Source organism: Aulonocara stuartgranti, assembly GCF_965226115.1.
Source record: "Aulonocara stuartgranti genome assembly, chromosome: 2".
Lineage (NCBI taxonomy): Eukaryota > Metazoa > Chordata > Actinopteri > Cichliformes > Cichlidae > Aulonocara > Aulonocara stuartgranti.
In genome coordinates this window covers 32,259,184-32,283,910 of record NC_138940.1, presented here as the reverse complement: position 1 = coordinate 32,283,910, position 24,727 = coordinate 32,259,184, and the positions used below count along the sequence as shown (strand labels likewise).

The 24,727-nt window shown below is 40.8% G+C and overlaps 1 protein-coding gene across 1 annotated transcript in view; it reads left to right on the top strand.

Moving 5' to 3' along the window:
* dock2 (dedicator of cytokinesis 2) overlaps window positions 1–24,727 on the top strand; it is a 98,458-nt gene that overhangs the window by 2,140 nt on the left and 71,591 nt on the right. The window contains exons 3-24 of the mRNA XM_082545652.1: window positions 2,405–2,445; window positions 2,635–2,690; window positions 2,798–2,894; window positions 2,981–3,129; window positions 3,396–3,531; window positions 4,175–4,332; window positions 5,535–5,616; window positions 5,788–5,923; window positions 7,419–7,494; window positions 7,655–7,731; window positions 9,904–10,154; window positions 10,491–10,589; window positions 10,763–10,835; window positions 11,142–11,245; window positions 12,307–12,508; window positions 14,026–14,123; window positions 14,225–14,314; window positions 14,565–14,665; window positions 16,594–16,728; window positions 21,279–21,387; window positions 21,821–21,891; window positions 23,636–23,742. Of these exons, the coding sequence (XP_082401778.1) occupies window positions 2,405–2,445; window positions 2,635–2,690; window positions 2,798–2,894; window positions 2,981–3,129; window positions 3,396–3,531; window positions 4,175–4,332; window positions 5,535–5,616; window positions 5,788–5,923; window positions 7,419–7,494; window positions 7,655–7,731; window positions 9,904–10,154; window positions 10,491–10,589; window positions 10,763–10,835; window positions 11,142–11,245; window positions 12,307–12,508; window positions 14,026–14,123; window positions 14,225–14,314; window positions 14,565–14,665; window positions 16,594–16,728; window positions 21,279–21,387; window positions 21,821–21,891; window positions 23,636–23,742 (2,448 nt within the window). The remainder of the gene's footprint in view (window positions 1–2,404; window positions 2,446–2,634; window positions 2,691–2,797; window positions 2,895–2,980; window positions 3,130–3,395; window positions 3,532–4,174; window positions 4,333–5,534; window positions 5,617–5,787; window positions 5,924–7,418; window positions 7,495–7,654; window positions 7,732–9,903; window positions 10,155–10,490; window positions 10,590–10,762; window positions 10,836–11,141; window positions 11,246–12,306; window positions 12,509–14,025; window positions 14,124–14,224; window positions 14,315–14,564; window positions 14,666–16,593; window positions 16,729–21,278; window positions 21,388–21,820; window positions 21,892–23,635; window positions 23,743–24,727) is intronic.

Sequence of the window (24,727 nt, the reverse complement as noted above, 5' to 3'; positions counted from 1 at the left end):
TTATCCGGTTTGTCAGTGTGGTTCAAATACTTTATACATAGATGTGTAAAACTTTGAAATTATTTGTTATTGAAAAACTGCATGTTAGTAAGCATATTTTGTTCGTGTTTTTGTAAATGTTACATTTGTGAGAGTTAGACGTTTATCATGTTTTATGGAGTATAAACATGATAAATACATTTAAAATACAATAATATGTACGCTCAACTGCTACTTTTTACATCCTTGTACTGGGTTTAATCCCCGTTTAGCCTTCAGCATTGCCTTAATTCTTCCTGGCAGAGATGCAACAAGATGATGGAAACATTCGTCAGAAAGTTTGGTCCATGTTCACATGATAGCATAACACAGTTGGTGCAGAGTGAATCTTCTTGATGCAAATCTAAAAGGCTGGATGGAGATTTGGTGTCTATGGAATTAGCCAGATGATTTGGGCTTTGTCACACAGAAACAGCCATTAGAGGCCATCAGAAGATGGGTACACTCTGGCTATAAAAGGATGAGCATGGTCGGGAGCAATATTCAGATAAAAAAATGCTAAACTGGTACTAAGGAGTCCAAACTGTGCCAACACGATATCGCCAACACCATTACACCACCATCTGTCTGAACTGTTTATACAAGGCCGGATGGTTCCATGCTTACATGTTGTTTACACCAAAGTCAGACCCTACTATTTGAATATTGCAGCAGAAATCAAGACTCATCAGACCGGGCAATGTTTTTTTCCAGTTTTCTACCATCCAATTTTGGTGTGCTCAACCACATTATAGCCTTAGTTCTTAGCTGGCAGACCAGCGAGCCTGGCTGTAACGACAGTGCCTCATTCAGAGTCCCTTCAGTCGCCTTTCCTCCCCCATTCTGAAACTCTGTTTGAACTTCTTAAGGTTGTCTTGAAAAGGTACTGAGTTGCTGATATGTGATTGGCTGATTAAATATTTGCAGTAGCAAGCAATTGAACTGGTGTACTTAACAAAGTGACCAGTGAGTATAACTATTACATTGCTGTAACTTCCAGAATCAGAGTACTTTATTAATCCTTAGGGAAATTATGTGGTTACAGTTGCTCCAAGACAATAACAGTAACAGACTAAATTAAGAACTAAATTAAATAATACATCCATCCATCCATCTTCATCCGCTTTATCCGGGACCGGGTCGCGGGGGCAGCAGCCTAAGCAAAGAGGCCCAGACCTCCCTCTCCCCAGCCACCTCCTCCAGCTTATCCGGGGGAATACCAAGGCGTTCCCAGGCCAGCCGAGAGATATAATCTCTCCAGCGTGTCCTGGGTCTGCCCCGGGGCCTCCTCCCGGTGGGACATGCCTGGAACACCTCACCCAGGAGGCGCCCAGGGGGCATCCTTGTCAGATGCCCGAACCACCTCAGCTGGCTCCTTTCGATGTGGAGCAGCAGCTGCTCTACTCTGAGCCCCTCCCGGATGGCCGAACTTCTCACCCTATCTCTAAGGGAGAGGCCAGCCACCCTTCGGAGGAAGCTCATTTCTGCCGCTTGTATCCGCGATCTCGTTCTTTCGGTCACTATCAACAGCTCGTGGCCATAGGTGAGGGTAGGGACGTAGATCGACCGGTAAATTGAGAGCTTCGCTTTTACACTCAGCTCTCTCTTCACCACGACGGACCGGTGCAGCGTCCGCATTACTGCAGCTGCAGCCCCAATCCGTCTGTCGATCTCCGGCTCCCTTCTCCCATCACTCGCGAACAAGACCCCGAGATACTTGAACTCCTCCACTTGGGGCAGGAACTCATCCCCGACCCGGAGTGGGCACTCCACCCTTTTCCGGCTGAGAACCATGGCCTCAGATTTGGAGGTGCTGATCCTCATTCCCGCTGCTTCACACTCGGCTGCGAACCGTTCCAGTGCGAGCTGTATTAAATAATACAATATATCACAAATTTTACAAAATATAAGAAATGCCTCCAATATGTACAAATAGCTCAATTATAAATATCCAGAATATTGCAGAGGTGAAATATATATGATTGACATTTTACTCTAAACTGCAAAACTTGTTATTTGTTATTTTCACTGTAGAGCATGTGCAAAACGGTGTAGTTATTGTACTGTGCATTAGATGGAGGACTTGTACAGGGAGATGGCCACGGGTAGGAATGATTTCCTGTGTCGTTCCGTGGTGCATTTGGGAAATCTCAGTCTCTCACAGAACATCCTCTTGTGACTGACCAGCACGTCATGGAGTGGGTCAGAGGTATTGTCCTAATGTTGGACAACATCCCCCTCTTTGATACCATTTTACAGGAGTCCAGCTCCATCTCCACAAAATTATGGAGCTGGACTCCCTTAAGGTGGTGATGTTGTTCCAATTAGAGAGTCTACGCTATCCTGATTTCCTGTCTTGATAGTAAGATGCCACTTTGTCTTTCAGGTTGGTACAGAGGCTTCTTGTCTAGGAACAAAGCTCAACAGGTAAGAGCCTACACAAGCATAATATCAGTGAAGATTTACATTAACAGAAAGCTTTAAAGCACATTTTAGCGGTCAGCCAGATTTATTCATGTGAGAATTTTACTTTTCTTATTCTTTCTTGTGGAAAAGAATATTCCAAGCTATCACCACTTATCATTTCCTCATTCATCTCCTCTACATGTATTCCAGGGAATGTTTCCAGTCAGTTTTGTTCAAGTTAAGGAAGTCATAATTGAAAAACGAGGGTATGTAAAAAAAATAATAATAACAGTACCAAAAATAAGGCATCTTTAACTGTCTGTAAAAGTTTTTTTTTAATTTGTTCCATTTTCCATTACTTATGCTCTGACAGAGATGAGGAAGTGGTGTTGTCTGCAGAGATGCCCTTGGTGAAGGAGGTGACCACTACGTTGAGGGAGTGGGGAAGCATATGGAAGCAGCTATTTGTGGTATGAATTAAACAGTGAGCCACTTTTTGTACTCGTGTGTGTGTGTTTGTGCGTCTGAATCGAACATCATTTATTTACCTCTCCAGGCCAATAAAGAGGCACGTGTCAAACAGGTCCAGAGGCTGATGTGGGAACTGATGGAGTGGCGTTCTCAGCTCCTGTCTGGCACCCTGCCTAGTGATGAATTCAAGGAGCTAAAGCAGAAAGTTACTTCCAAGATTGACTATGGCAACAAGTACGCCTGCATTAATATTTAAACATGTTTATACTTTCTCATTGTTTAAAGCTTAATCAACCAACCAGATTTTTGTCATACTGACTGTATAATTCATGTTAGTTTGATCTCCTTTGAACATCTGTCTGTTCTTTTCCTGATAACTTTGTCTTGCAATCTCTATTCCTTTGCCTCCCAGTCCATACCCCTTGCTGTGTTCCTGTGTTGCTCTTCCCTCATCCTTGTTCACCTTGTATCAATCTTCCCTCTATTACTCCCCACACCAGGATCCTTGAATTGGACCAGGTTGTTCGAGATGACGACGGGAACATCTTGGACCCAGAGCGAGCCAACGTCATCAGTCTATTTCGGGCCCATGAGGAGGCCACAGCCAAGATCAATGAACGCATCAAAGAGGAGCAGGTATATAACAAACTGTAGGAAGGAGAGGGCCATATAGAAAATGTTTTCCAAGGGTGAATGTGATGTCACAGTCACAACAGTGTTGTTTTTTTCAGCTTGGAAGCAACAACCAGGGAGTTTTTTTTTCTGGAGTAACTTCTACCCCATTATTGGGGTAATACAAGTATGCGTAAAAGTTACCCTGAACTAAACACAAGTAGAAAAACGACTTTATTACTTTTTTAAAAAAATAATAAATTAGTAAAATAAAACTTAACCCTTGTGAAAAAGTCCTTAAATAATACATTTTACTTCCCAGTCATGTGTGCTAGCTTGGACTAATTAAGAATTCACTTCCTTTCAAATTGGCTTAACTCCACTTCAACTCCATCCAGCCAATTTTTCATTTCAGCCTTGACTCAGTTCATTGACAGAATGGATTTCTGATGATTTTCTTACTCAGTGATTTCCATTTCCCGCACAAACCCACAATCTGCAGCTGCAGCTGGTGCATTTTAGAATAAAGTAACCACTAATTATAAAACATTAGAGCAGCCAAACACATTTATCAGACCCTTGCCAAAATGAACACTTTTGGTTGGAATTTTATCCTGTTAAATCATCATCAGTAGTTATCTCCTAAAATTAATTTCCTCTCACACAGTCCAACATCCAGACAGACCACAGCGGGATCTCAGCACGGATCCAGTCCTCCCCCACCCACAGCCTCTACGTCTTTGTGAGGAACTTTGTCTGTCGCATTGGAGAGGACTCCGAGCTCTTCATGTCCCTCTATGATCCCAATAAGCAAACCATCATCAGGTGTCACTTCTCTTTCCTTACCGTATTCCCTAAAGGTGTTTCAGACATATGTTCCTGTCAGGTGGATTAGACGCTCAGGAAGATTTGGCTTCACATTGTGAAGTAAAGTTATTGCGGGTCTTATATATTTTTCAGTGTCACTGAAAGGAAGTGACTTTTTATTTTGTGTTAAATCACAAACATACAGACTGAAAGATAAGGTGATTTTTTTTCTTATGTAATTGATTCTTCTTTGGAAATTAACATCATAGTTCCAGCTAAAAAATTACATCCCTTGTTTGTTTAGATGTCGTTGTTGTTGTTGTTGTTTTTAACCTTACCTCAATTGTTCTGCTGTATAAAACATATATGCAAAACCTTTTTTCTATTTCTTCTTGTGTCTGTATACCTCTCCATTGTTTCTCTTCTATTGCTAAGCCCTGTTAAATGTGAACAACGGCATGCCAAAAATAAATATACAGAAACTACAAATTATAGGGCCGCACATACTGAGTGGCAGCACTGTGTGGTGCCTGACAGTGCTGACGTTAAGCCCTGTCACTCACTGTCATACTGGCTATATCTATGTCTCAGCCACAGAAGCTGAAAGTATTAAGATAGACCCAAGTCTGTCATCTTATTCTTATAACATATATTATCCACAGCTACTCTTTTGTATTTTCTTGCATTGGCTGTGATCTCTGATTCACTTCTGTCTCATCTGTGCTTATGTGCTTAAATAATTTACTATTTTCTTTGAAAACCTTTTTTTTTTCGCAGAGGTATGTTTATCCACATCTCCCTGAAAAAAAGTGAAGAACAGTAGGGTTCAATATTTTAGAAAGATATTAGGTTTTTCTAATTTTTTTAACCTTACTGCACCCACAGGTTTTCTTGGGGTCCGCTTTTCTATTCTCCTCCCTTAAAGTGTCTCTTACATGTTTATGTAGCTACACAGGGTAGATTTAGTAGTTACAGCTGTTTGCAAGGGGATCAAAGATTTGAGCTTAAGTTTCACTGAAACTGTTTTCATTGTGAATCATGTGCATCAGTCAGGCTGCAGTGCACAGTTTCATTTTGGCTAGTAGAGTATGTCTGAAAATTTAATTATGAATGATGAGATAATCTTTATGTGGTTGCTTGCTAAAATGTAAAATTAATTTAAAAATGTTTATTTATTTGTGTATTTATTTATTTGTAACTCTTTACCCTTCTTTGTACAGTGAGAACTACTTAGTACGCTGGGGCAGCAAAGGTTTTCCTAAAGAGATTGACATGCTCAACAACCTGAAGGTTGTCTTTACAGTAAGTGACCACACGAGGGCAATGTCACACTGTTCTTAGCTGTGGAGAGATGAAATAGGTGACCTATTTCTTTTCAGAAGATTACATAGCATTTTTGTTTGTTTGTTTGTTCCTTTATTCCTGATTTCTGAATTTATTTCATACACAATTGTTTTTGTCTTTGCTCAACAGGACTTGGGAAACAAAGACCTGAGCAGAGAGAAGATTTATTTGATCTGTGAGATTGTAAGAGTAGGCAGGATGGACCTGAAAGAAGCAAACAACAAGAAGTTTACTCAGGGCCTGAGGAGGCCTTTTGGGGTTGCAGGTAAGTCATGAAGAGACAATGCAGAGGTTTTTTTTCCAACATGCTACTAAATTTCTAGCTCTAGTGATCAAGGAGTGGAAAAAGTACATTGGCAATCTTCATTGTCAGTGTTTGCTAGTTCAGCGATAAGCAATGTTTATTTTAGTTTTGTTACATATACGTGACTTCAAATTATGACACACTTTTGCACTAATGAACAGATATATTGAACACTAATCATCGGATATAGTGAACAGGAAACACACTATTGCATAATTTGAAGGCAGTGAAGAAGACTGCAAGTCTGTGAATTTAAAAAGTGCAGGGTTAAAACCCTTTTTTTTTTTAAAAAGTAGCTTTGTAAATGCTTTGTGAGCATACTGGTGACCTCAAGGTAACTGAGAGTGTCTTTTTGATTAATGTTGAGGGTCAAATGGGAAATGGCCTGCATTTGTATAGCGCTTTACTCAGTCACTAAGGACCCCAAAGCGCTTTGCACTACATTCAGTCATTCACCCATTCATACACTGGCAATGGCAAGCTACAGTGTAGCCACAGCTGCCCTGGGGCGCACTGACAGAGGCGAGGCTGCCGGACACTGGCGCCACCGGGCCCTCTGACCACCACCAATAGGCAAACATGGGGTTAGTATCTTGCCCAAGGATATTTGGCATGCAGCCAGGAGGCAGCCTGGGATCGAACCACCGACCTTCTGATTAGTGGCTGACCTGCTCTGCCACCTGAGCTACAGCCAACCGTAAAACAACAGAAGCTTTCATCCGATTCACAGGAGAAAAGGCTAACACATCTCATTTCATTACCAAATTCCACCAGTTTTACCATCAATAATGACTTTTGTTAGGTGCTTCAATCATTATTACTTGTGTTCTCTAAAGCAACCTTTTTTTGCGCCACGGACCAGTTTATGCCCGACAACACGGACCGGCCTTTAAGGTGTCGCGGATAAATACAACACAATAAAACTAGTACCGGTACTGAAAAAAATATGATTTATTCATAACACACGTGAAAAGACCCAGGAAAACCGAGTTAACGATAAAAAGAATAACAAAATAACGCTGAAAACCGATAAAAACCCTGAAAAACATACATTTCAGACCTGAGCCTCAACTCTCGGGGCCCGGTACCAAACGACTCACGGACCGGTACCGGTCCGAGGCCCGGGGGTTGGGGCCCGCTGCTCTAAAGGTCAACATTGTTTTGCTTCTGCTTGTGCTGCTGCAGGTATTATTGAACATACTTACACCTGGGAGCTATCCTTTGTACAAAGCTAAAATGTTGATGGTGACTGTAAAGCCCTTTTTTTTTTACACTTTTGGCTTCTTGGAATCTCACTTCTAAGTTGCCTATATCCTCATGTAACTTCACAACGAGCAATGAGGAGGCCAGTCTTTCTAATGTGGTGTTTTGCTAATGTGAAACCTCAGTACGGATTACAACCTAGTACTTGTTTGATTCTGTGATCACAGACACATTTGTTTTCTCTTCTTGGCAGTGATGGACATCAGTGATATCATCAAAGGGAAGATTGAATGCGATGAAGAGAAGCAGTATTTCATCCCCTTTTTCCCGTATGTCCTGTTTCTTGTTTCTTTTTTTCCCACTCCACCTCTCTCTGACCTTTTCTTAGCAATTAAAAACCTGAAAATCTATTACCTATAAAATTAAGAAAACAGTACTGTAATTTTCTGCATATGAATGTTTTCTTTGTGTTTGTATGTTTGACTCCAGGGTAGTTGCAGAAAATGACTTTCTCCACACCTTACTGAACAAAGTGACAACATCACGAGGAGACAGTGGTGGCCAAGGTACAGTTTTGCAATCCCAGGCTTTGTTCTTTGTTCCTAGTCATGTGGCAGTTCTTGCAAAAGTCCTGCACGCACTGAAGGTTCCCACTGGACTGTATATGCTCCAGTCATTTGTGGTTAGATAAAATGGCAGTTCTTCATTGCATCCTCGCCTCTTTTCTCTGCACTAGGGTGGAGAATGAAGGACATTATCCTGATGTATGGCACCCACCCTTGAGCTGGTGTTTTCATATTACTTAACCTCCATTTCTCCCTGACCAGACTCTAGTCTTGCTGCTCACTACCTCATGTTTATGGCAGACTTTGACAACCCCTATGGGTGACACTGTCTTGTTCCACATAGAGTAACCCCGCATATCTGACTGCACTGTCATATCGCTCAGCTTTTATCCTCCTCTCACTCCTGAAGGCCCTGGGCATAACCTGGAAAATGAAAGGAGCACTTGAACAAGCAGATATGGAAGGAACACTTGAGGCCACCAGATGCCTGCTCTTAACATTACTCACCCCTAATCTCTCCTTCCTCTCTTTTAGGTGCTTTTGCTACTGTCCAGACACACACACACACACACACACACACACACACACACACACACACACACACACACACACACACACACACACACACACACACACACACACAAAACACATTGAGTGTTTTCCCTGTAGGTCTGTGGTTAGCCTTGAAAATGTAGGTTTGTAACACAGTCTAGATTTCACCACCTATGTATTTCCCTAAAATAGCTCACCTCTTTTTTCCCTTTTGATTCCCAATTCCTTTTCTTTGCTTTTTCACCTAATTTCTCTGAAACCCTCTGAGAGTCCATTTTCTTTAGAAGTAAATTCTGTTGATAATAATAATACCTCCATCTTTTCTTTTCCCCCTTTGCTCCCATTTCCTAAATGGGACACAGCAATTTTCCAGCATTTATTGCAGTCTTGTCTGCAATGCCAGCACATCCTCAGTTCATTTTAATATCATGTTTCCCATAAATAACCAGTAACCTTTTACATAAAATAAAGCATCCATTAAGTTCAGCCCTCAGGCCTCATGTTTCAGGGTTTCTGTTGGTCCTGAAAACATCTTAAAGTTTTTTTTAAATTCAGTTTTAATACTACAGGTCCTTGAAGTTATTTTCATTTATTTGGCTTCCATTTGAATTTACATTCCCACAGAGAAATAAATGAACACTCGTTTTGCGATCCCTCGTTTAAAGAAGACTTGAGTGGTGCCTATATTTACATGCAAACGCTCTTAAATTTGCTAAGGTTTGGTCTTGCAAAGTTCTTTAAAATATTCAGTTTATGCTCGTGCCCATTAAAATACACTGTTTTTACACAGGTTGTTTTATATGATAGATGGTCCTGCAGGCCAAATCTTATCTGTGCATCTTTCTCTTTCTGGTCTGTTGCATTTTACAGAAACGCATGTATGCTTGAAGAATAAGCATAAAAAGTTTTATGATACCATAAACTGACTGGTATATAATGCGTACCCTTACTCTAACTGTGTGCTCAAACCACTTTTTGCTACAGTGCTCATTCACATACATTCAAAGAACTTTTTTTTCTATACCATTTTCACACGAACTCACACTCTGATGCATCAGAGGCAACATCAGAGGCAACTCTGGGTTCAGTGTCTTGATCAAACATACTTCAGTATGCAGACTGGAGAAGCTGGCGCATCCACTGATCTTCTAGCCACAGCTGCCACAAAGCTGGGCTTGGAGCTGGGTTTGGGTTTGAGCCTGGGCCCGGTCTTGCAGTTGAGAATGGAGCCAGCGAAACATGTGAGGCAACTGAGGACGGGGCTGGTCACCTGAGACCTGCTCAGATTTACCGGCATTAAGATTTCCAAAGCCAGAATAGGAAGATTTCATATGTGCTTCAGGGTTCCCAACAAAGCATACCCATGGCAGCTCTACACAAAATATAAATCTCATGGCTTTAACTAGAAATGTGACCAGATATAAGCTTGAAAAGCCTCTTCCTAGCTTCTTTTAACCAACACAACCACAACTCTGCATCACACTTTATGTAGTGCAGAAGAATAATATGTATAAGGAAAAAACGTATATAAAGTCATTATCGCATCTTTTTTTTTTTTTCAGTAGTACATTCTCTTCCTCCATCTCTAATACATAGTCTTCTTCATTCTCTTATCCATAGGGCTGTGGGTCACCATGAAGGCTCTGGTGGGGGACATTGTGCAGATTCGGAAGGAATACCCTCACCTCGTGGACCGCAGCACCGTGGTAGCCCGGAAGCTTGGCTTCCCAGAGATCATTATGCCTGGAGATGTTCGCAATGACATCTACCTCACCTTACAGGGCGGAGACTTCGACAAATACAACAAGACAACCCAGAAAAACGTAGAGGTCATCATGTGGGTCTGTGATGAGGAGGGCAAAGTCATACAGGTGAGGAAATGTGAAATAACAGGGACAGAGCATATCAATGGATTCAAAGAGGAGAGGGATTTCTATGAACTGTGATTGGTTTGTGTGTGTCTAGGGTATAGATAAAGTGTGCGGGTGCAAAAGTATATGTTGTGTATTAAATGATTGAGGTGGTGTAGGTCATTGAGCAAGCACGGCACTGATGAAACACTTACTCACCCTCTCATAGTCAGGGCAAATGGATACGGATTTATCCCAGAAGGCAAATCCATCTTAGGCATACATGGATGCACACACAAACATAAATTCTTCACAGTCACTGTGAGGCGTATTTTTCTTTACCTCTCTTTTTCCTAGAACTCCATCTGTCTGGGAGCAGGGGATAAGGCAGTCAGTGAGTACAGATCTGTCATCTACTACCAAGTCAAACAGCCCCGCTGGATGGAGACGTTTAAGGTGTGTGTGTGTTTTATTTCCTTATCTACTAGTCTCTTCATTCCGTTGTCTTGATATAATGCATTTGCATTCGTGATTTCTAATGTTCAAGGCAAGAAATCACATCATACTGTCAGTATGTCTTTAGGATATCAGTTTTATTATATTCTACAATAACGTGAGATATCCTCCAGGTGGCAGTCCCCCTGGAAGAAATGCACAGAATTCATTTACGCTTTATGTTCAGACATCGCTCTTCCCAGGAGTGTAAGTATCACCCTCTGTCTCTCTCTACTTGTCTGCATTCTTCATTAGATCATCACTCTTAACTCCTCCTCTCTGATCCCCTGAGTATAATGTGACACTGAAAGGACAGAATGAGTCTAACCTATTTGGAAAATGAGCCAAGGCATCATTACACATACTTGATTAAACAAATGAGCACTTTTTCTTTCTTCTGCGTGTGAATTCGCGTGCCGTGTGAACTCCTTCCTCTCTTTCTCTATTTCCCTGATGTGTTTTTCCCCTGGCCATTTCTAGTTTTGTTTACTTATCGTTCTCCTTAATTTGCAGCCAAGGATAAGAGTGAGAAGAACTTCGCTATGGCTTTTGTGCGTCTAATGAAGGATGATGGGACTGTTCTGCAGGATGGACTGCATGAACTTGTGGTCTTCAAGGTCAGAACCAGCGGCAGAACTTTTGGATAAAGAAAGACGAACTAATGAATGGACTCAGTATCCTCTCAAAAGGAAATACCATCATCCTCGTTTTCCAGTTTAGAGAATAGCACATATAGACCTAAGAACACATAATAACAAACAAAGAATGATCCTTTCATGATGAATTTATGTTTACAATATGAAGGTCAAACAAAAGTGGTGAAAATGTGCACAGCCACTTGTCGAAAATACTGTATGGTAGATAATCTACAAATAAGTTTGAAAGATGATTGCACCGGGGAAAACGTCTAACAATGTATGTTTAAATGCAACAATCATCAAAACTGACCTAAACATGTAGCGAGTATAGATAAGAGGTTATGGCCACCCAGACAGGTTGAGTGAAGCCAAATAGATTTCCTGCCAAATGAGCCCAAGCTAAGATTGAATCCCCATATTGATTAAATGCCAAACCCAATGAAGATTAATTCACTCAAAGACCAAATGGATGGTCCCTCTGTGCCCTCTTTCTCGATTATCTCTCGTTATCCCTGCATTCCTCTCGATCTCTGCGCCGCTCATGGCTTCACTCTCTTACTCTCCAATTTTTCCAGCCACTCACTCATTATTTACTGATGTGGCATTAATGAGGACAGAGTTGAGGGTGCTGAGTTGAAAATATGACATTCACTGATGCCCTCACCTCTGCCGTGCCAGAGCTGTCCCACTGCTACCACTACCCACTACCTGCCACCCTGAAGCAATCAACCTAGAAGAACCGTTGATGTTGATGTGACAAATTAACGGTGTTCTGTTTTTGTCAAAGCTTCTGTCTTTCTAACTTGTCTGACACAGCTGTATCCAAAACTATGAGTTCACAAAAATTAAGGCAGAAGTAAATAAGGCTTAGGCAAAACATAAGATTACGCTTTACAAATCTTACAAATGTATCAAATCGATCAGTTTTTCATTTACATCAAGACGTCTTGTAAGCTGAGACAATTTCTATACATCTATGACAGCTTTGTCGCACTAATGGTATCCACAGCATTTTGTTAAAAATGACTTTGTGCTTTTAGGGTGACAGCAAGCGCATGGAAGACGTGAACTCCTACTTGTCTTTGCCCTCAACCCGCAACCATCACAGTGACCCCCACAAGATGTCCACACTGAGCCGCAGCTCAAGCAGCGTGTCTGGGGGAGGAGGAGGCCTGTCTGTAAGCTCTAGAGACAGCTTCACCATCTCCACCCTGGTCTGCTCCACTAAACTCACCCAAAACGGTACGTGCAAGCCTGATATTGTGGCGACGTTAGCACGCTAGAGGCTTGGCAGGGCAAACGATTTTTACACAGAAACGGCCATGAAAACACAATAGATGACAAAAGGTCAAAAGCAGACCTTTATGTGGAGGAGGGTGCTTGAAATCAAGCCTGACACATCCAAAAAAAGAAAAAAAAACATTAATTAACAACTTCTTTCAACAGACTAATAAGGCCAGGCAAAGACAATGAATCATCGGTTGGCTGTGAAATTAGTAGAGGACAAATCCACTCCTTACAAGTCTGTAAGAAATACTGGTCGGATGTGGCCTCATGTATTGAGCTGGATTCAAATGTTTCCCTTGAAAACAACAAACTTGTGGTGAAATGCAATCAACATTTTACTGACGTGCTAAGACTGTGTTATTTTTAGGTTTAGAGTTAAAGGTTGAGGTGAGGTCAAATTAGAGGAAAGACAACCTCTAACCAATTAATGGTGAGTCAACAGAATCTTAATTAGACTATATGTTTTGTGGTCATGGAATAATAAGCAAGGGATGGAGGGCAGGCTGTGTATATACATGGATTTTATTAGCAGGGAATGTCATCATTTTGTCCTACACACTCAGGCAGCCCCACAGGCCAGACACACACACACACACACACACACACACACACACACACACACACACACACACATACAGAGTGAAATGCACATCTACATCTAATGCAAAAAGCACGTTCACCCCAGACAGTAAGGTGCATCAGAGACAGGTGGAGTTCAACAGCTGTTACTGAGGAAGTCAGTCCATCACTATAATGAACATTATCCTGCTGTATTAATCACCTGTACCACGTGCACACAGACACACACATGCACACACTTACACACACAAAGGCTTTTAAGCATGCATGCACACAATGTTGTTCAGGGCCACCCACCAGATGTGCGGCTTGGCCCGGTGAGTCAGAAATTACCGGTCAGGGAAAGCAGTGAGCCTTACGTGGGCAGCACTACAGAGACATGGAAATCTGCCCCGTGTCAAACTGAAGCAGAATTAATGACACAGACTGTGGATTTGAAAGTCCCAGAGGGATGGGCACTGTCCATATAACAATCATTACTTGACAAATCTCCACTTTATTGGCAGATGGAAATGAACTTGAGACTCTAGAATTAAATGTATATTGCCCAGGAAGCATACACTTTATATTTATTATTGTATATTTAAAACCCGGTTGATTACATTTACAGTGGTTTAAAACAGGGAAAACAGCAAATTGCTGAACTTCAGTGCTGTCAGTTAATTAGTGTAACTAATTAAATCATTTATTGTTTCAACTCTAATTTTAATGCAGCGCAGAAAAAATCAGCTTACTATATTTCACATGAAATTAATACTGAATTCTGCGCAATACCAAGGAGAATCTCTCTCTTTTTTAATTATGCTGTTAATTGAAATGGCATTTACATTATAGTTGAGTAACCTCAACTTCCACCTGAACATCAAAAATCCTTTGTTTTCTCGTCTGTGTAGTGGGGCTTTTGGGTCTGCTCAAGTGGAGGACTCGACCTGAGCTCCTCAAAGAAAACTTGGAGAAGCTAAAAATCATTGATGGAGAGGAGGTGGTCAAGGTCAGTGGTGTGAATACAAGTGTGCCATTCAATAAGCGTGTAGACTAGTGTGTGTGTACTTTGACTGCTTCTCCCTTTTTTTTCTGTACATGTGTATGTAGTTTCTGCAGGACACTCTGGATGCCTTGTTCAACATTATGATGGAACACTCTCAGACTGATGACTATGACATTCTTGTGTTTGATGCCTTGGTGAGTGTGTGGTTTTTGTGAGTCTGACTTTGCATGCTTGCGTTGTCAACACATGTAGCAGATATCTTGACAGGCTATCTCTGCGTTCAGCGGGTCTTGACATCTTTGTATCTAACCGTCCATCTTTTCCCAAATAAACACGACTGTCAGATGATCATACAAAAATTCTCATCTGCCTTTTAAATGTTTTACTGCTTTGTAAGCGTTTAACAAACTCTCATAGTCTCTCTTCTCTTACTATGTCTGGCAGATACACATCATCGGGCTCATCGCTGACAGAAAATTCCAGCACTTCAACACAGTGCTGGAGGCCTACATCAAGCAACATTTCAGTGCTACGCTGGCTTACAAGTAGGTTATTTCCATTATCTTTCCATTATTTCCTCTTACTGTCATGTCACTCCAGAAAGAGTAAGATACACTTTTTAACAACACATCCCATTTACTGGAGCAGCAAAGGAAGTTGCTGAATGATTTGGTGAATTGAATCTAAACCGCATGGTGCAGTGATTAATAACTTCACTCTTGGTTAGTCAGATTCCTGGTCTCAACAGCTCACAGTGACACATGACAACAAGAGCTCAGTAAATAGAGACAGGCTTTTCCAGGAAATGTGAGCTTTTGTCTGAACGGTGCTGAGTGACAAGATGCAGCCAGAGGCCGATGGTGTGGGTTTTTGTTTACTTGTATAATGACAATAGAAATAAATATGGTGATGAAAACCCCTTATGTAATCACATTAATCTGAGGTAAATGAGTTTATATTCCACATAATCACTGTAAAATGTCATGCATTTAAGAATAAAATAGGAAATGCCACTCTTATTGAAAAGATGCTGTAAATGAGGCAGCGACACGTAGGACTGATGAGAATATTACATTCCAGCATGTCCCGCATGGCCGGCAAAATATCACGTTATAATGAAGTGGTCTTATACATGGTGTATTTATTGAGTTTATTTTGCAGTACGCAAACTCAAAAACTGTACACTCATAATAGATGAAAATAGACTAATTATCAGCATTTCCACTTCAGACAAAGAAAACGTCCTTAGTGTTTCTGGGCAGAGGCCCTGGCGATCCCTCTGATCGTCCAATGCTTGACAAATCTGGCTAAAGGGACATGGAACGTCACCTGTATGGAGGGGAAGGAGCCCATATTAGTCTGTGAGGTCGAGAAACAGGGTCCCCTAGCTGAGGGTCTGAAATCAGTTTCCCCTCGATAAGGGATGGAAGGCTGATTTCCACTCTGGATTTCTGAGGCAGTAGACAGGGATGGCTATACTTGTATTTCCCTGGTGCCTGTACACTGGGTTCACCTTGGTGGACAAGATGGTTATTTCCCTCACCTCTAATTTCATTGTTTCATATGTGCTCTATCATAACTCCATCCCTCTCCCGTTAGTATGTTGGCATTCACCCTCTAAGAGGGTCGCTGCAGCTTATCGCCTGTCAGCCCAGAGGCTATTATGTAAAACTGTCTAACTTGCTCTCATCATATTTTAAACTGCTCTTAGATGGAATAAATCCTCCTGTACTTGCCTTTAAGCTACTGCACCAAAACAAAACTAGGGATCACTGACTAGTAATTACATTGGAAGTATTTTCAAGTCCACTCTAATGGCAGTGAGGCCAGATTGGAGTCAAGTTTTAAAAGGACTTTTATTGTTTAAGAGGATTGTGTAGTTTTAAAGTGGTCGTTCTTAGCGAGCGATCCGCTGTTGCCACTTCATGGAAATTGAGCTATCACAAAACCAAAAGGCTATATAGCTACTGTACAAATGTTCTAGTGTTGTATAATATTGCGACACAGGAAGGTTAAAGAGGAAGATTCTGGTAGGTTGTAAACTTAGACTGAACTTTGTGCTACCCAAACCTCTCTCCAACTGCGTTGGCACAGCAGAATATTTATGTGTGTGTCTAAAGACGCCTGCAGGGTGTGCATGTGTTGGAGAATGATTTCTTCACCATGCATCTGAGGGCAAATAAAAATGTCTGTGAGCTGTGTGAAAGGTACATCTGTTCAGGTGTGAAATACTATTTTGCTATTTTTCCACAGCCACCTCTCTGACAGTTTTTCTCTCTGGTTCTTTTGCTCTCACTCTATTGCACTCCGTCTTTCTGCTCTATGGAAGTGAAAAATTGAGTTGGTGATTAACTTTCCAACCTGTGCAACATCAGAAAAGGAATGACAATTTTGTCTGAATGATTTTGATTGTCTCCTTTCTCCCCATCCTGCACCTCCTTCCTGATTCCTCCCCCGTATCTTTCTTCCCCAGAAAGCTGATGTCGGTGTTGAAGAGGTATCTAGATGTGTCCAGTCGAGGAGAACAGTGTGAGCCCATACTCCGAACCCTCAAAGCCCTCGAGTATATCTTCAAGTTTATTGTTCGTTCACGCATGCTCTACTCGCAGTGAGTACTTTTTTTTCTGTTTTGTTTTTGGATCCTCGACAATGCAAATAGAGATTCTTGAACACACACAGAACCCAGTGACTCTGCATTGCCAAAGTAATTGTTTTTGACAGCTCTGTGAGAAAGGCCTGCTGATTACAGCACTAAAGGTGCTAATAAGCATTGATGATGAAGTGCAGCAACCAAATGATCTAGCTAATGTCAGGGCAGGACTGCTGAATGGGCAGCCAACATGGCCAGAAAAGTTCCAGCAAGAGAGACACCCACTGTGCTGAGCCCAGGGCTGCACCATATGACGAGTGTAAACACCATTTATAACTAGTGAAAAAGTTGTTGCTGAGAGATCAGACAGATGATCCAGAAACATGATGTTCCCTGCCTGTGGGTAACTTGAGTGACTTTGTGTTGATGCCACTGGATGTAGGTACATAGGACACAACCCTGTAGAATTCTGTATGAATGTTTATAGAAATTAGTTTTGAGGGGATGTGTGTGTGTGTGTGTGTGTGTGTGTGTGTGTGCGCGCGCGTGTGCCACCTGATCAGTGACAGTGTGTCTTTTTAATCTTCTAAAGGGCATCAGGGGCTTTTGATTGTTTGTTTATTTGATGAGAAACTGGGCAAGTCCATCAAACTTTTAAGGTCAGATTTTGTTTGTTCCAGCATTCTCATGAAATTATATTGGTATACCTTGCCCATTCTGATCTGGATTCCCATGTTTTTAGAAGATGGAAATCTAAGTTTGTGAATGTGAGAGCTTGAGAATGAGGCAACAATGAGACCTTAAGATTAAGTGGAGCTTGTAAATGAATAAGTTTGAATCTTAGTGACCATGACTTCAAGGTCAGAGGTCACTGAGAGTCACAACAATGTCACAACAATGACATTGACCTCAAAGTCAAGGTCAGAGGTCAGGTTTTCTGAAAATCTTGTGAACGTGATAACTTGAAAACGAGGCGACATAGGATTTTGGATACCATTTGTGTGTGTACTAGGAAGCTGAGGGTCAGCACTGGCGGTCACGAGTATTTTTAGAACCTGAAACTATGCCCATTTTAATATACAGTCTACAAATAAAAATGGAGATACATATGCCTATTTAGCAAGGTGTTACAAAATGCTATTATAAAAAATGGCAAGATCCAGTGTCTCAGAATGATAGAATTAGAAAATGGCAGATTTCTCTGTCAGTGAGTTCAGATTTTTCTGCAGGTTTGTCTTTTTGTGCTTTTCTTTGTGTTTATGTATGTGCATGTGTGTTCACACAGACATTTTAAGCAGACATTTAAGCATTCTTCTAAGTAGATGCTTTTGTGTGTGCATGACATTATCTCATCACTGGTCCTAGACTGACTGAGCTTCAGTCACCAGCATCCCCTGGGTGTTTCTAAAGCGATAAATCTCACTCTTCTTCTCGGCTTCTCTCTCTCCTTTTCTGTCTCTTTGTCTACCAACTACCTGCTGCTGACAGTTTCAGCTTCCTCTGCATCTAAAGTTTTCACATCAGATTTCTCCTCTACTCTAAGGCCTTGTCACGCAGAGAGAAAATCACATATTCAGGGGAGCCACCGTGCTGTAGATGCATCTGTAAGGCTTCATCACCGTCACCATGAAGACTAGCAGTCATTAATAGTTAAATAGGTGGCATTGAAGATTTATTAGGATGTCAAACCAGCTTCGTGTTCAAAATCTATTATGAATGTGTAATGTGTACTTCAGAAATATGTAAGGCAAGCAATTCTAAATTTTGCTTCTTTTTGTCCTCCAAGCTTCAAGCTTGTAATTTCTCTGGTGTCTAGTTAATCGCTCTCACAGTCCTCTTTAATATGTTCACCTCAAGTAAACTGCATGTAATTATATCACATGAAAAAGAATGTTTTCTAATATGAAGACTTATTCTTATTAATGTGATAAAAAAATTATTAGATGATCATTTTATTATCAGCTCAGTGTTTTCTAGTTATGACAATAGATTTGTTTCACAGCAGCCATTTTTATATTACAAAGAAGGTAAACACAGGTGTTACTAATCACATTAATCCTCTGCATATAAATTAAATAGAACTTTAATGTCATTAGTAACACCTGTGTTTACTTACCAGTTCACCGGAAAATGGTTGCTGTGAAACAAGTCTGTGTCTGAGCTTTTGAATTTTGTTATCTTATTGTTAACACATCTTATTATTTAATATAAAAGCAGGCAGAAAAGGATAGTACTTTGACAGTAAAAGACTAATTACAGGAAAAATAGTTCCCAACTAAAATTCAGGGTCACATTGATGCGTACCTTGGGACTCTGTTCCATCGATCAGATTGAAACATTTCAAGCGTTACAGACCAAACAATAATCAGAGGATTTTTTACAGGATTTTTTTGCTCATTGGTGATGCATCTTAGAGGTTTTGGTTATTCTCATTTCAGTCAAAATATTGCAGCAATGAGCACTTCGACTCCAGGGAAGCCGATTAAAATTACTAATCAGAACAGGGAGATATTTATGACTAGAAATTCATATGTCATGTTTACTGGTGTCTTGAAGACATTATTTTTACAACTACAATATCTGCAGCTGAGTTGCTCTTCAGCCCCTCTTTTAATCAGACTTCTTCTCTGCCGCTCACTCCTTTCTTAAATTTACATAATTTTGTGTTAGTGTACGCTTCGTGAGCAAATAAAATTTAGGTTAAGAGTAAAGTGATCATCTATTGTGTAAAATGCAGGAGAAGTGCGTATTTGTGGTATGAGTGCACAATCCAGTCTTAGCATAGCAGCACTAACACATCAACTGTAGATAACACCCACGCAGGTGTGCACAGACACACACATACACACCCCCACACACACAGAAACACTCACGCACAGACAGGGCTGGTGGATTAGCAGGACAATGCGTGTGTAATCATAACTGTACTCTGCAAAGAGCCCAGTGATAATACCTCTGTGTGTTACTGCCTAATCCATCCCTCCACATGCTAAATTTGCTGTGTGCCACATGCTAATCCTTCCCCCCAGCACTCATAACTTCCATTGTAATTAAAAACTGCACAGTGCAATTGAATCGCTCAAACACAGTGAGGAGAAGGAGGAAGGAAATGGGTGGAGAGATGGATGGCAATAAAGTTTGCTAATGCGCTAGCCCGTAGACCTGAGGGGATGTTAGAAGCAACACAATCAGCCAGCCTTTTCTTGTGACAGGATGCTGTAGTTACAACAGTCAGTGCTTATCAGTGTTCAGTTGCAAAAACTGGCTTCATTTTGTTAGTGTAATGCTGCATTGTTTTTTCTCCATTACTACAACTGAATATAGGACATTAAATCAAAGATATTGCTTTGCTGTGTAATTACCTAGGCAGTTTTTCGTGGGTTTTACAGCTTCGTATGCTAAATAAATGATTGACTTAGGGTTTAAAGTGCACTCCTGTTACAGAAAGAAGATACGAGGAACTGTAGCCAGTTTAGTTTATACCCCATATCCAGAAAATCAAAAAAATTCAGATGCAGTGTCACTCTGTGCTAAGTGACTTTGATTTCATATAAAGAATGGCAGCACAGAAAAGATGAAGATAACTTAACAAACCTTTCATTACAAGCCTGGAATCAGTTTAAACTGTGAAGAGAAACACTGGTTGTTTTTAGGAAAGCCACTAAAACTTATCAGCGGTATAAAATTGGCTACTTAAGAACTAAGGTTGTTGTGGAGCTGCAATAACAGTAGATTTAGGATTTGAGGAGATGTGGACTTTTTTACCCACTAAATTAATTTGGGCTGATTTTTTAGTTTGGCTTTGGCTCAGGAGGTAAAGCGGGTTGTCTACTGTTTAGAAGGTTGAAGGTCTGATTCCCAGTTCTTCCATTTTGCTTCTGGGCATCATACTGACCCCTGACTTTCCCTTATGCATTTACTGAAGAGTGTGTGTGAAGAGTGTGTGTGAATGTTGGATAAGGTGATTAGGTTTAGATATGTATGTGTGTGTGACTGGGTGAATGAGGCTTTGAGTGCTCATTCAGAGTAGAAAAGTACTCCAGTCCATTTACAGAAAAATCATTCAAGTACAGCAGGCATTATTTAGTAGAGGACAACATTCCTCTTTGAAGTGTCTGACTATGGCACGCATCCTTATGAATGACCTATGAATGAGCTACACATGGCCTGACATCTTGTGATCATATTACTTCTAGAAGTGCGTGTCTCAGCTGCTTATGCAAGGGGATCTATTGGTTTGCAAAGAGAAAGAAAATAGAATAACATAAAATATTGTGAATAAAACCTTGAAATAATTATCCACCAGTCTCTGTTTATCGAATTAATCATTTATAGTACAAACTGATATATGTATCAGTATGCATATGTATCAATTATAAATGAGACTTATTGCATCTTTTTTGCCCTTTTTGACCATTCTCACTCTCATTGATTATTTAGTACACTTGTTTATTTTCTGCTGTTTTAATCCGTATTGTTTCTTTTATAACCTGTTCACTATTCATATTCCTCTGTAATTACTGACACGGTCTCCCGTCTTCTCTTTTCACGTTTTTCTGCGCTTCTAGGCTGTACGAGGGGAAGGAGCAGGAAGAGTTTGAGGAGTCGCTGAGGAGGCTTTTTGAGTCAATCAACAATCTGATGAGAACAGACTACACCACCACACTGTTGCTCAGGGTAATCACATACACTCACCCTGCATCCACGCTTCACAACCTAGTGCACCTCATTACATTGTTTTTATATACTTTTCATCTTTATCCGAACCCTTTTTCCGCTCCTTCTGTTTTGCTAGACGTCCTGTCTCACTATGTCTCACCTTCGCCTCATGCTCCCACTTCTCAAAGTCTGTTTTTGACTGCATCAGTATTCTGCTGCTTAGTGTTTTCCTCTTATTCTCTGTGCCTACACGTACACAGACATACAAACAGAAAACATCAGAAAAAGTTAGGTAGAAAGACAAGAGCCCAGTGAAAAATGAAACACCCCCTTTAAACACATGTGGAGAATGCCTGTTTGATGGCAAAGTCACCTTGCACAGGGTTTCAAGACAGTAATTTAACACTATTTACTTGTTGCGTGTTGTGTGTGTGCATGTGTGTGTTGTTAGGTTGCTGCTCTGAAGTACCTGCCAACAGTCCTGCAAGATGTGGAGAAAGTATTTGATGCCAAGCTTCTCAGGTAAGCTTATCCTTAAACTCACAAACAGAGAGATATGCACACACTAGCACTTTATCTTTGGTCTTGTTCGTTCACACCTACAGAGAGAATATATGAGTTTTTTCACCTCACATTTCCCACTTGGCTTTATTCAGTGACCCTTATTCTTCTATTTCCTCCCATATTCCATCGTGGTTAAACCTTACCTCCTTTATCAGGTGATAAAAATCCCATCAAACTGACGTGGACACAAGGACAAACACTCCAACACACTCTGCTTCTCCTCTATGTGCCCCTGAGTGAAATGACAATTTTAGCAGAACCATCAAACAAAAGCCATTTGAACCCCTTCTCTTTTATTCTCAGAGTCCTGAAGAACAAAATGACTTAGAAAGACTGGCATAACCTTTCCTTGACCCAACTGAAACATACAATCAGTGTGCATACTTCACCAGTTAGTATGTTTTCTTGTCTTGCCACATTCAGTTTTTAAACCTTCCCATCCTCATATATTGTCTTTTCACCTTTCTGTGACCTGTGGGGTTTTGTGTGTCCGTGTCTGAGCTCGTGGACTGTCTGCATCTGCCAGTTCAGTCCCTCTAGTGGCTCGATGTCAACACAGTGTCACAGAGGTGCTACCTTAAACACCTGCCTCACACACGAAGATGAGTGTTGAGGCAGAGTTAAAAGTCAGGGCATATATTATCATATTCTGTCTTTTGTCATTCATTTCCTTTTTTTATCTCCCAATCCCAAACCCCTTCACTCACCCTTTATATTCTGTCTTGTGCAATTCTTTACACACATATCCACAAACATATCGCAGCCATCTGAACTTGAAAGTAAAGTCCCCTTTGCATTCCTGATCAGGATCGCCTCGAGCAGAGTTTCCACAAACAGGCCATGTGAATTACAATTACGCTGCTCGAGGTGGACATCAAAGCTTTGTATCGTGTCCTGTATAGTTACATTTCTACACCTTGTAAACGCACCTGTAGTGTGATCTGTGCAGTGGTACTAGTGAAGACATTGTCTGCTAAGGATGTGTTTTGTTACTCAGGGTATCTGCAGCATCTCCACAGAGTATGTAGTGACATTTTGGATTTTAATTAGACTCAGCCCAGATGATTAGTGGACTTCACTGATCCTCTGTACTCGAGCCTGCTCCTGTGCCAGCTTGGGGGACATCAAAAGTCACACGGACCTTTGTGTTATGTTTAGTTTGGGAGCAGAAGGTTTGCATTTTCTTCTTTTATGCCATTATTGAAAGTGCTGCAGCAGCCTGTGTGGCATAATTCAAGGAGACAGAGACAAAGTGAGATACAGACAAAAAATTGAGACCGAGGGTTTGCCATGTTCTGAGCGTTCAATCTTTCTAAGTGGCGTCAGGGCTTGCAACCAGCCCATTTAATTATTCCAAAATTGAATTTGGGGCAGAGGATAAGTCAAACCCATGTCTTCATTAAGATGTGTGCAGACTTTAGCTCATTTGTTTTCCATGCGGCATACACTGCTCTTCCCTGTGATACAACTGCTGCTTCTAGTGGTTGCATATTTTATATGTTAAAGGTGATGTGTCTAAACCAGGGATGGTTTTGCTTTTGATCTTTGAAGCAGTTACATTGTGTGAATTAGTAATGCTTGGTGAGATGTATAAAATGTGTAAAAATATAATTTCTGAATATTTTGTGTGTCCAGTTGCTGTTCCCCATGTGATAATCTTTTATGATTATTCATTTTCCTCTGTGTCATTTTCTCTCCGCAGTCAGTTGCTGCATGACTTTTACTCCTGCATTCCTCCTGAGAAACTCCAGAAACAGAAGGTGGCCTCTATGACTGAAATTGTCAGCAGCCAGCTCTTCCAGAGACAAGGTGCATCATTTTTTCCATTAACAGTTTTCAGCACTGAGTTACTAACAAACAGCAGACTTCATGCTGTGTAAAGAGCGAATCACAAATACACATATACATTCTGAGTGAAATCCTTCAAAATCCTATAAAACATTCGTTGCTTCTTACTTAACAGTAGTGATCAAGTTAAAAGGTCTATGCTACAGTAAGTAATTCTAGCTCAGCAACTGTACCAGACTGCTTCTACTGTACTTTATGGCCAGTGAGGGTGCTCTTTGCACTAAAGGTTTGATCACAGTAATACAGAAAGGGTAATGTTCCATTTCCTGTGGGACAATCCAGTAAAGCACTTAGAATAAAAGCATTAGCCAAACAGTAAAGGACATAATGGGTTTGTGAGCATTTATTCGGTTTACTGCAATAAAGACACATGTTCTGATGAAGCCTTTTTTTAGTTGCATCAAACTGACAGTTTCATGAATTTTTCATAGTTGCCCGATTCTCTTATGAATTTCTTTGTCAATAGATTTCAAAATGAAAGAATAAGCCTAACTTAAAATCGTCAGCTGCCTTAGTTAGGATTTATTTTTGTGTTTAGCTTGTCAGGTAGTCTTCTCTGTGTGGCCTATTTTCTGTTGAGATCAAAGAAGCGACGTAGCTGTTTGATGCTGATATTATAACATATGATTTTAGTCCTGCTATGCTCACCTACACTAACATTGCAATCAGCGCAATGGACACGAGTCAGATACCATCTTATTACAATCAGCACAAGTGGCACCGATTTTTGTATTTATACACTGATGGTAAAGGTCACTTCAAGTCAGTCTCACAGAGATTAAAATATCTTGAGCCTGGTGTGCGATGTGAGGGGATTTTGGTTTTGACATTCCAATGAACATCCCATGTCCAAAAGCTATATTGCAAACTGAAATGAGTTGACTGTTCACAGCTCACTAGGTGTTGGTGCTGAATAGAGAGAAAGATGAGTCCTAGACATATTAAT